The sequence below is a fragment of the Acipenser ruthenus genome, chromosome 2, assembly GCF_902713425.1.
Source record: "Acipenser ruthenus chromosome 2, fAciRut3.2 maternal haplotype, whole genome shotgun sequence".
Lineage (NCBI taxonomy): Eukaryota > Metazoa > Chordata > Actinopteri > Acipenseriformes > Acipenseridae > Acipenser > Acipenser ruthenus.
Window position 1 is genome coordinate 67,364,606 of NC_081190.1, and position 13,270 is coordinate 67,377,875.

The 13,270-nt window shown below is 35.7% G+C and overlaps 1 protein-coding gene across 4 annotated transcripts in view; it reads left to right on the plus strand.

Annotated features, from left to right (window-relative positions):
• Positions 1-12,655: 12,655 nt before the first annotated feature.
• Positions 12,656-13,270, plus strand: part of LOC117409514 (mothers against decapentaplegic homolog 1-like) — a 30,939-nt gene continuing 30,324 nt past the window's right edge. Inside the window, exon 1 of one of the 4 annotated variants that reach the window (XM_034015693.3) lies at positions 12,656-12,807. Coding sequence is in view for 1 of the 4 variants with exons in the window: in XM_058999348.1 (XP_058855331.1) it covers positions 12,836-12,882 (47 nt within the window). In the remaining 3 variants the exon portion in view is untranslated. The other 3 variants (XM_034015694.3, XM_058999348.1, XM_058999357.1) reach the window with 3 other exon arrangements.

The following is a 13,270-nucleotide window of genomic DNA, read 5'->3' on the forward strand; positions in this document are numbered from 1 at the left end:
TTAATGCGAGTAAGAGCTTCATGGGGTGCCTGGAGTCTTCACTTCAGTATACAGGTTGCACAACTGATTAAAGATGCCCTGGTGATAATTGCTTCTTTGTCATTATTTTTTAGATCAAAACTGTATTAATGACATATGCTGCTTATAAGTTCTTAAGTAATGTAAAATAAGCCTTTACTTCAGCATAGGGGTTGCAAAACCCTTTATTAATTACCTATATGCTTCTAATAAGCTCTTAATTAATGACAATGAAACCTTCACTTCAGAATAGGGGCTGCAAACCCCTTTATTAATGACCAATATGCGTCTAATAAGCTCTCAATTAATGAAAATTCAACCTTCACTTTACTAGTGACCAATATCCTCCTAATAAGCCCTTTATTGGAAACAAAGTCCAACTCTGGGATAGAGTGTTATCCATGCATGGTGCATTTTGTTTTGCTGCTTTATTACCAAGGTATTACTCATATACAAGCAGCTAGTAGGACCTAATATGGGCAAGAACAGTCTTTACTTCAGTATAAGGCATGCAAATACTTTATTAATGTCCAGTAACCTGTTATTAAGGCATGTTTGAGAATAAGCATAGTAAGTACCTAACAAACCCTTATTAGGAGGCTATACATGATGTATTATGTGCTAATTAGTCACAAATAAGTACATAATAAATGTCTAATATGTAGTGCTTAAAATAAAGTGTTACCAAAATGGTAAAATGCAAGGCTTACTTTCAGGTAGTGTAGCTCTTTCCTGGTCATTTCACCTGGAGAGTGAAATTGTTCTCACCTTTTCAATGTCTTTTTTTTTCCCCTGCCATGCCCAAACAGGTGCTTCCATTATATACTGACATCCTTTGCAGCCAATAACATCCTTTTACCACGAAGATATTGCTGAGGTAAAGGAAACTGACAATTTTCTTTAACTTAATGTAGAACCGGAAATCATGTTTTAAAATTAAAATACATGTTTGCTGTAACATGTGTTTATTTTAAAATTGCACATTTCAGACCTATATAGTGAATCAATGTAAATGTACGACATGTAAGAATTATGGAATTAGTTTGTTTGTAACAACCACTTTAACCCCCACAGATCTTTGTTCTTACTATGCTGTAAATTGTCTAACAACGCCAATTAAACCTCCACACAGGTCCTAAAATACAGGAATTAGACCCAGTGCCTGTATAAAGTGGTGATAATATTATTGCACTGTACAAAGATTCCAATCTGTAGATTTCTAACCTGTAATGTCATATCAAGGCATATCTGTTTGTGGTTCTCTCATCTTACCTATAGATACTGGATGCTTTCTTGGGGAATTGTAAAGGGTCTTGTTTATGGTTATCTACGCTTGCAACTGGTACACAGTTATCCCGGTTTCTTGGGAGTGCAGGTGGTTAATTGGCTATGATCAATGGCTTACACCCATGGGGTCATAGCCTGAAACACCATCTGAGGAACACCCACCAACACGGGCAAGGAATAATATTCGAAGCAATGTGAACAGATGGTCGAGCTGGCTAGATGTATTATAACAGTACTTTTTAGACCTTCGGGGCATTCTCATTGCAATAGATAACCACTCTGCTTCCACCAGCAGCTTGGCACAGTAGTTCTCAGTAACATGTTGGTGATCTGAAAGCTGAGTGCCCACAGTACAGAAGAGATCTGCTGAGCCCACCAAGACAGAGAGGCTGAGGGAGTATTGTGATAACCGCTTACGATGACAAGCTACATATTTTGAGGAATCGTGATTGACTGTAAATTATCTTCAGCATTGAAATGGAAAGGATTACAACAGGGACGTGGAGACAATCTGAATATAACTTTTTAATATTTCTCTCTAAAGGGGTACCAAATCATATATTTATGTTGCTTTGTGCGTGTGGGCATGGCTCACCCTGATTTTTTTAAATAAACGTACTGCTGATACAGTATGCAAATAATAAGCTGGTTGCTTATTGTACAGTACATGTACAGTCAGTACTACAACAGGTTTTGTTAAGCTTGCTTGAAAAGCAACAGATGAAACAGTAAATGTGTTCCAGTTACCAATTATTAAATCTAAAGGAAAGTGTCACAAATAACAAATCATAACTTGTACGTCATACAATATTGTCTTTACTTGGTTCCTAAGGAAGTTCCCAGGTGATTATAGCATTTTTACATTTTATTTTATATCTTTGATTAGTTAGAATACACTATATATATATATATATATATATATATATATATATATATATATATATATATATATATATATATATATATATATAGTATATTAGTATATGATGGGAAGGGATCTATTTTTCTGCCCTCAGCTGTGTTGATGTGTTGACAACACTATGAAGGAAAAGGTGATGCAATAACCCTATCACGTACAGTATTCTCTCCCTGATGTGTAATTCTCTAGAGCCAGGATGATCTCACCAGCTAGCATTAGAATCACATCTGTAAGATATAACATGCTGCTGACAGTGTGCATATTAGAACAATAGCTGTATTTTTTCCAAAACTGCCACCACTTTGGTAAGTACTGTACTTTCTACACAATTCCTAACGGCCAGATGACTTCTTGTTTCGTTCTCTACAGGCATGTTAGTTGTAGCATTTGTTTTCACTCTATTTCAACTGTAATACAAGCTTTATTATTATTATTATTATTATTTATTTCTTAGCAGACGCCCTTATCCAGGGCAACTTACAATTGTTACAAGATATCACATTATTTTTACATACAATTACCCATTTATACAGTTGGGTTTTTACTGGAGCAATCTAGGTAAAGTACCTTGCTCAAGGGTACAACAGCAGTGTCCCCCACTGGGGATTGAACCCACAACCCTCCGGTCAAGAGTCCAGAGCCCTAACCACTACTCCACACTGCTGCCCGATTTCTCCACACTGCTTTATATTTCTTGTTTGTTTGTTTCACAAATTATGGAACTCAGTTCCACTAGAGATCAGGGACTCCGCTTCTCTGAGTGTTTTTAAAGCTAATTTAAAGACTTACTTTTTTAGAAAGGCGTTTTTATGATTTTTATGATTGTTTTATTTCCTTGTGCTTTTTTATGTATAATCTTTTTATTTTATTTCTGTACTATTAATTGTGAAGCGCTCTGAGATGATTGCTTTTAAGGGCGCTATACAAAATAAAGTTTATTATTATTATTATTATTATTATTATTATTATTATTATTGTTATTATTGTTTGCGATTCCTCCATTAAGTCACTGTATATGGTTGTGTTGCTCTGTTAAATTTCATCCAACGAGATCTCCAAACAATATATGTGCAGCACACCCTCAGTTTGTGTGTGCTTTGTACAGCATGATGTCAGTGCAGGATGGCTGTGTGTTTTTATGTGTAGGTGCATGAACCGGTGGAGGTATGTTAATATTACTCTATAATTAATATACTACTATGATTACTGGCTCCTAAAATTAACCCGTTACATAGTCCTGATTACTTTCTTATTGAATTAATATATTACAGATGAGAACTGCTTTTCCAATAACTTTATCATTAAATTTGATATTAAACTTATTTAGATGAAGTTATTGATACTGTCTGATTCTGGAGATATAGGGGGTAGCTGTATATCTGTACATCCTTCCATCTGTAATGTATATTTGCATGTATCTACAGAAATTGCTTCTCCAGTCGTCATTAAACTTGGTATTAACATTATTTAGCGTATCAGAATGTGGGGATATAGGGAGATGTCTGTCTTTTTGTTTATCCATCTGTCACACTTACATTTTTTTTTTTATCTGTAGAATCGCTTAACAATTGTAGTTTAAGTTTTTGCACTTTGGTGTTGTGACAGATAAAGAATGAATCTTGGTTATAAATCTCCCTCCCAACCTGTGTGGGCGCTGTTGTAAAGGGAACAGTGTGCCCCGGACTGGATGGTCTGGCAATTCATTCCAGGGAAAGGTGGAAGTTGGCCATCTAGAAAGGGGGCAGAGCCACAGTACACCAAGTCATCGCCCCAGACAGGAAGTGATGTGGCAACCGCGGATTGGAGGAAAAGCAATTACACTCACTAACCAAGGGGGCGTGGCTGAAAATACAAAAGGGGATGTGGCCAAGCGAACTGCTCTTTTGTTATGGTTGTGAGAGAACCGCTTAAGGACCGTAGAGTAACCGTGAGTGCTTCATGTTTGTTTGTTTGCCAATTCTAATTGTACTCATTTGTCATTACCCCGTGGTTTAAACTGTGCAATAAACATTGCTGTGTATTGCCAGGGATTATTATTTAAGGTCGCCAAAACGACCTGGATTATAAAAACAAATAAAGAATTGTTTGGACCGTGAACTTTGCTGTTTGTTATCGGTTTACGCATTGCATCACCTGTACACCTGCGCACTGCAAACCACTTTGCCACAGGTGTACAATAGGTTTTACTCAACAGTATCTTGCTTTAATGCTATTAAGGTAAAAAAAAAAAAAGTTAAATTTTTTGCACAGATTACTTGTCAATGCACTTTTAAAACTTATTAAAGTTAAAGAATAACTTACTTTAATAAGTTACTCAAAAAAAGTGATCTTATTACAAGTAAACTAATTATAAGTAACTTTTTACTTTAACAAACCTGAACGTGTGTAAGCTCTTCACTTGATCAATTGCCAGATCTTAATTTCTAGGCAAGGTTGACCCCTGTGGGTGTTTTTTTTTTTTTTTTTTTTTTTTAATATCATGGCTATAGAGTACTTGTATCATTCCAGGTTAAGTGGACCAGGGGGAGTTGCTCTTTGGAGACCTATTTACAATAGAGGCTTCACATGACAATGACAAGTTGCAGGCTGTTGTAAGAAAATAGAAATCCTTTCTATGATTACAGAAAATGTACTATCCAATCCAACTGAATAACATACTGGTGGAGGCCTATCTATGTGTTCTGTTAAAAAATGCAGTGAATGGATAAAATAGTATTAAATGCATGAATAAAAATGCATGTGAGAGGTTTCAGTTCCTGAGGATGAAGCCCCCTATTTATCCACAGCACAGCAGCTGTGCGAGTCTCAACAAACACAGCCCACAAATGTGCACAAATTCCTAAGACTGACTCTGTAAGGACTATCCTCCTTGGCTTCCAAAAGGACTGCAAGCAAAACAGCCAGTTACGACACACCAGCATACTGAGAACTGGGCAATTTTCATTTGAGAAGTCTAACCATCTACTACGCTATCCACCATCGTATACAATTTATTCAGCTTTGCCTGTAATAGGATTTACGGTGAAGTAAACTGGAAGCCTTTAAAGAGAATAGCATATAAAACTGTATAGGTAATGCATCATGAAACTGTGGAAGTGTGACAGGGCTGTAAGTCATTGGCTTTCACTTGCACAAAGTCATCGTCTTCTCAGCTTCGGGTAGTCCTACTTGTTGAGGGAAAGAGCATCCACAAATATTTCTGTCAGTTACAGCAGACAGATTTAAAAGGAAAACCTTATTTGTTTGAAGCTATTGTTCCAATGTCCTTCTCCAGTTGGATATTGGAACCTCTGAAGGCACAGTACAACCGCATTAAGCTATGACTTTATAATGATGTTTTGCCATTATCTTCAATGACTAATGTACAGATATTTTGACGTACATTATAACATTTTCTAGGACTAAACACGACAGTATGCAAAAAAAAGGTTAACAATATTATATAACAACTAACATCATATTGTTTCTAAAATAATTCAGTTACTGAACATTGCAAATATGCCAGTATGCAGCAGCAAGACAACTTAAACAGGCAAAATATCTGTCTGTATTACTATATCAGTTGTAGCTCAAGGTGTCAAGAATGAGAATCAGTCAGAAAGAAACTGCAGTTTAATCGCTGGTGTGCACGTTTAATTAAACAAAAAACAAAGATGAGGGCCAAAATAAAGGTTTAACAAAACACAAGAAACATACCCAAGCAGTGCTATCACAGTGTGCTAGCCGAGAGTACAGCCTGCCAAACTTCAATTCAAAATCCTATTTACACGCAGCAGGACTATCCCCTGCCACGTCAGTGTTAAGAAATACAGTCTACTGTTTATGGGTTAACAGTAGTTGTTAGAAATAACAATAACAAATAAAACTATAAAACTATAAAATGACTGCTGTTTTGGAAGAACAACACATTACTAAACCACTGATAAAAAAAAAAAAACAGCATAACCTACAAACAACTTAATGATGTAAACAAGTTTTCTCACAGGAGATTCTGAAAACCCCAAACAACTATTCATCTCATTTGCCTACAGGGCTTTTAAATTGCAGACAAGGGTTCAGACAAATTTATAATTATAAATTTAAAAATATTAAAACTGCCCTCTGATGAGGTATGGTTTAGAAGGTATTGCACCAATAAAAAAATTAAAAATAAATAAATAAATAAACCAAAAAAAAAACAGTGCTGCAGACTTTTCAGATGAATTCTTATGAAGTTCAGATTTAAGAATATATAACTTCAAGGTATATGTTCAGATCTTCTGTGAATGAAGTGTATGGCCTTACATGCACCCAATATGTTTTGCTAGCAGCTAGTATATCATATTGTGTGTACATCAGATAAAAGTATACATTTTTAAATTAAATAGGGAGACACAGATTAAAATCACAGTTAACATTGTGTCTTAGAGCATCATTTACATGATTTGTTATCTGTGCAACATAGATGTATCAGGATAGCGTTAGGCCTGTATGCTGTAATGCTGCCTTTGGAATCAGGGAACTGGGGTATGCATGTCCTTTCTGCATGGTGGACATCTGCTGAGAGAACAAGTCAAGAGAGCTCTCTTATTGCGGATAGTTACAGCTATATATGGAAGAAAAGTAGCACTTGCAATCCCTTATAAAAAAAAAAGGTTTATGGATATTCTGCAATATGCTTTTATCATGTACAGTGTTTACTATCCATCGCCATGGTAAACCATGGTTTTACTGTGCTTAACCATTATTTCACTATGCTTTTTAAAGTACACCACAGTAAACTTTAATAAGGGATCTAACAGCAGACACTGACAGACAGCGTCTGTTTGTCGATATTCCCGATAGGTATATATAAAAAAAAAATAATAAAAAAAAGATTAACATAATGTGAGCGGCTACTGGGGTTGGGAGGGACAATATGACTTACACTAGACCACCCCTTACTAATAAATATGCAAGGTTTGTTTTGTCATGAATACATGTAATCTCTAAAACAATAAAACTAACACACATATAAAATACTGTGCATAAAAAGGACAATGTTTAAGGTCAATAGAATGTCTAATAGAATGTCTATTACGTTTTTTTTAATTCTAAACAATGTCCTATTATCATTATCTTCCCAATTTAACACATGCAACTGCTAAACCTGAAACGACAATGAAATACTAACTTTAATCTACTACAAGTTGCTATGTACAATTTAAAAAACAACGGCAATAAATATTATTTTAATTGAAAGCAAGTTGAGTGTATGTCATACTCCTCCAACATTTTTACACCTTGCAGCAAATGATTTCGGAAGATATATTTTTATAGACTTGTTTCCAAAATAGTTTCTTCAAAAATAAAACAAAAAACGAACGAGGTACATCCAGTTACAATCAGTCACAGACACCCTTGAGTCCTCACTCTTCTACCCGCCCTTCACTGATAAACTCTATGCAGCTGTTGTCTGCTCCGCTACAGCTCCACTCAATTTGCCCACTCGCACTGTTTTCCCAGATTTCACATTCACTTGCTGCTCGCTTGCGCCTCACTCAGACATTCTGTCGCCAGCCGCGTGACGTCACCGTTCTAGTGCTTCCATATATTCCAAAATGTTCCTCCGCCGGCAGAGGTTTGTGGCATAAACTAGTCCTGGGGACCCCACAGGTTGCAGTGAAATGGACGGTTAGTCGGCAGACTGAAATATAGATTCTGCTTTCTTAACAGGACAACTTTGTCGCACACATTCTATTTCTAATTCCGTTCAAAAAAAAACAGTAAAGCTTGTCATTTTGTCAACAAAACCTACATTTAAGTATTCAGAATAATGGCAATGGTTTACTCAAAATTAAAGTTTGCATACCAAAATGTACCTTCCCAAATTCAACCATACCAGGAATATTTAAAATAGCCTTTTCAGTTTTGGTATTGTATTGAGATGTAGTTAAACTGAAAAAAAAAAAAAACTATCCACCACCTTGCAGTTCCCACACCAAGGCTTGCAGAACAGAAACAGAAAGGCCTTCAGAACAGAAAATAGGAGGCACTTTTTTACACAGAGAATTGTGAGGGTCTGGAACCAACTCCCCAGTAATGTTGTTGAAGCTGACACCCTGGGATCCTTCAAGAAGCTGCTTGAGATTCTGGGACCAATAAGCTACTAACAACCAAACAACCAAGATGGGCCGAATGGCCTCCTCTCGTTTGTAAATGTTCTTATGTTCTTATGTTCTTATTACAAATCTGAAAAAAGTGGAACACTATAACACTTTTGAGAATTTTGAAACCGAAACAAAGTATTTTTAGAATAGAAAGATTATAGAACCGGAGTGTAGTTATTAACAGCGTGGAACATTGAGTTGTTTTTTTTTTGCACCAAAAGGAAATCTTCACATCCCTAGAGTTCTAACATTGCTCACATCTATTTTAGTGCAGTAGTATGAAATATTAATGAGCCCATTTGATGCCCATCTGGAATAGCTATACGTTTGTGTGTGTGTGTGTGTGTGTGCTTTTGAAACACATTCAATATTACTCTTTCTGCTATATTTGTTACTGGCAATAGGGTAGCTGATTTCAATGCTGCCAGTCGCTGCACAAAACACATTCTAAATTTAAGACCAATAAAATATAAATATTTCTTTTTCTGCATTCTTCATGGGAGGTTTCTTATTGGCAGCAATTAAATAATACGTCAAAGAATGTGGTTTACTGCTTAAATAATAATCTATGAATAGATTTTTCTCATTTAAATGCATTATTAAATTTTAAACTGATTTAAGCTGTTCAATGAATTATATTTTTGTATTTAGTATCTACTTTGTTATATTTGATTTAACTCAGATAGCATTTCTGTAACAGCAATCTTCGATGTGGTTAATTAATTAGTCTTTAATAGACAAAACGCATTAAAAAGATGTTTTTTGAATGAATTTTCGAAGCTTTCAGTCCTGGTTGTGACAGGATCTCCACTAATATATAAATGAGCACTGGGTGTGTGGAAGTGAGGAGGAGTAGTGTGGTGGTTCTGGGTTTTCACTCTCCAAGGCCCTGACGGTCTAGCAGGCAAGGTTATCTTAGGTGTCACAGGACCTGAACCATCAAGTATTTACTTGTCACAACTGTTTTAAGGAGTCCTGTAGACATTTCCTTTAAATCAATACCCTGACAGCTTGGATACACTGAATGTTCTCTTTAGTGTTCCAAGGTTGCAAAGTGTACACATAACAAAGCACATTTTTAAAGTGAGAAATACTGCAATTATTTACTAATTTTTGTGGGGTTAGAAAGACTTACCTAATACAACTGTTATTACTAGAACTGTAACTAATAGATATAACATACAGAAGATAAAGTAAAACTAGATCAATTGAGCTATTGTGGACATTTCACTTTAAGAATAATGGTCCTTTCAATGCTTTTGAAACTGTTGTTTAAGTATTTCATGTTACAATGTTCCCTGTACTTTGTAATTATAAGAAAAACACACACACACATATAATATATATATATATATATATATATATATATATATATATATATATATATATATATATATATATATATATATATATACTGTATATATTGTGGAAATTATAACGATGTCCTTTTTATGTCCCATAAATTGCTATTAAAAAGAGGCAGTAGATAAAAACAGAAACTGATTTTTTAAATGTTTTTATTTATTGATGTATTTAATTATTGTTGGTTAATTCTAATACTTTTCTGAAAAGCATTGCCCTCTGTGTTTAAGGTAATCCCTGAGTCACTATTTAATTTTACTGAATAAGATTGCATGCTGTGTTTTAAGATAATTACGACTGAGTCATTCTCTAGATGCTGTTTATAATCTGAATTGTAATTGTGTTGAACGGGGGGGGGGATCTTTCAGTCTCTAAATAGTGTTGTCAGACACCCGCTAAACATGATACTCTCTGGATAATCCCATGCACCTGACAGAGAAGGCTTAAACAATGAAAGAAAAGTCAGTTGTAAAATTGACCTGGGTTAGGGTCACCCAGGAAGAAATGTTAAATCCTGCTGCATTTGAGTTTACAAGTTAAATCAACCTACACTTCCAGCAAGTATTGGTACAAATGAATTTATGCAGAAAATGAGGATAAGTTACACTTGTGTGCTAAATACTGTACCTCAGTAGATTATAATGAGTAATCCACCCCAGTACAGGTATGCTCCAAATATACTTTTACTCTCAACAAAGAATGATTTGTTATTGTGTTAATGTTTGTTATTTTACACCAAATACTGGGTTTCTCCAAAGGCTGCTCCCTAGACTAGTACCACCGTTCATATTAAGAAATACTCAAATATTTAGTGAGCAATGATTCCAAGATTATATGTGCTTTAGGAGCCAAAGCAAGCCCCCTCTGTTAACGAGAAGTTGTGTCTCATTTTAACTGGTGTTTTACTTTTAAATTCCATCATATTCGGGAAAATAATCCATTATTCTTTCTTGTAACCGTTTCTATATCTCAGGGTCCTGCCATGGCACTGTCAAGAGGGCCATAACATCATGTTGGAAGTTAAGGGGTGCCGTCCATGTAGAACGAGGTAAATGGGGTGATGGTTATGCTATTTAATTATAAGCATTGCTTGTGCCCTGACATAACCACATACCTATACTGTTTGTACTGCTCAGGTATTTGTTGTATTCTAATGCAGACAAAATTATGCCTCTCAGAAGTGAAGATCGAATTCAAGCTGTAAACAAACATACCAAGGTGAGGGTCATTTTTGTTGTGGCTCACTTGCAGCTCCAGTTTGAAGGTTTGACTCCTGGTAATCTTCATGTTCTGCTGTAGTACTTCACAGTGACTGTAACTAAACCTGAACTTATTAAGAGTGTTAGAATCTGGGGATATATGGAGGAAGCAGGCCTTCTTTCTGGCCGTCTGTATGCCACGCTTACATTTTTATTGGCTATTTGTGGAAGTTTTTTTTTTTTCTTTTTCTTACAGTGTTGCGGCTTTTAAAACTAAATCTATGTGAGTCAGTATAATGAAGCAGTACCACGTCATTACTTTTATTGGTTCTGATCCTCGGCAGATGAGACAAAGCTCTATATCTGCCTGGGCAGTGGGTGCCCCCTTGTGACACAGCTTGATTTGACCTCATTGATTTGTTTTGTTTTTTTTATAATAAATTTGCTATTTTTATTAAAAAGCTGTTGTTTATTTGCAGTTGTTCTGACCTGAATTTCTTTATTAGAAGCAGAACAACCTTTCCTTTCTTGTATTACCAAATTAAGCATCCGTGCATAGTGGGCTTATATGCAGGAGCTGCATGTTGACATTTGGGTCCTCTCTTCTCTGTACCCCTGATCTGTGGTGGAAGATCAAGATTTTAATGTGTCATTTTAAGAGGACACTGGAGTCAGTCCCCTTGTTGAGGGGTTGTTTATCTCATCTCAAGACCAGCTCATCTTGTCATGCCTGATAAAACATGCAGGGTATTCTGCTGGAGTATTTCCAGGTTATCCCCAAGTGGCAATTGAACTTGTAACCTTCTGGTCCATAGGTAGGTGAGTCACTTGCTGTCCTGAGCCACCTTATGTAAATGTTTATTGATTTTAATGTGGTTTCTTCTTGCATTAAATCCAAACTTTGGAGTGCAGTCTGTTTTTCTTCATCTTCATTTTCTTTTATGTTCTTTCTGTAATTTCTATCTTTTAACCTTTTTTGAAATAATGACATTTGAGCTTGTCTCTTTTATAAAAAAAAACAAAACACTGTTTTTGTACAAAAGGAGAAATACATTTAAAAAAAAAAAAGATTGCTGTATACATTTGTAAAGACTTCTCTGCACACTAAAAAAGGAGGCTTGGTAGTCCAGTGGTTTAAGAAAGGGGCTTGTTACCAGGAGGTTCCCAGTGCAATGCCAGGCCTAAGCAAGCTGCTTAACCTTCTTATGCTCCTCCTGTAAGTGAATCTACAGCAGTTGGGATGTATAGTTCACCCCCTAGTCTCTGAAAGTTGCTTTGGATAAAACCATCTACTACATGACTCATTATTAATTAATAATTAATAAAAATATATAAAGCTAGAAAAAACAGAATGTAATTATTGAGTTGATCTCATAGTCCCTATATCTTTATTGTATTATAAAAGGTTATGCTAATGAACACTTTAGCGATAGGTGTAATGCATTTACAAAACCACAGTGTGTGCACCTACTTATTTGCAAATTCAGTGTGACATATATATGTAATGACCATGGTCAACTTTTGTAAGGGTGGTGCGGTGATTGTTAGTATTTTGAGCCATCCACCATCGCACCTACACGAAAAAAACTAAACAGTACTGCAATATATCTGTGGGTTATAGTATTTTGTACTCTGGTATACTAGCAATTCAAGTGTGCACGCAGACATTATAGGAGGCTATATTGTCCCTAGCTTTGTATTGAGATGCGTGACTGTAAGCTCTTCATAAGCGACCTGGGTTGGTTATTGTAAGACGACCCCTAGCTGTATCCCCGCGGTGTGATACTGAGCACAGGGGAGGGAGGGTGCAGCGGCTCCCGACTCTCTGACGCCAGAGAGACCAGATCAACCCAGGCAGCTGTGGAGAGTGGAGCTAGGAGGAAAGAAAAGAGAGGTAACTTTCATTTTATTTTAAAGGATACATGAATAAGACAGAAATTGCAACAAATACAACAATTCGATTGAACGGGTAGATTATTTCGTATGCAGTTGTTTGAGTTTGCATGTTGTGTTGTCTTTAGATAAGTTTGTAAAGTTTTTTTTTTTTAAATACATTTTTCAAGCCAGCATGATGGCGTCTAAAATGAAAAGAAAGTCTGGATTTTCCCCAACGTATTTTAGAACTTTAAAGTCGGTTATGAGATTATTTTAAACTGCATGGAAGTGGTGTGTTGGTACATAAGAAAACCGATTTCACAAGTTAGTAAAAGTGTACGCTATTATTATGACATTGGTTAACTGTTCTTTGATTCAGACGACTGCATTTAAGTAACTTCGTTTTGTTTTCATCTAGTTCATCAAACTTTCAACTTGAAACTTTTTAAAAATGGTGTTCATTTTTCGTGGAAGCGTAGTTT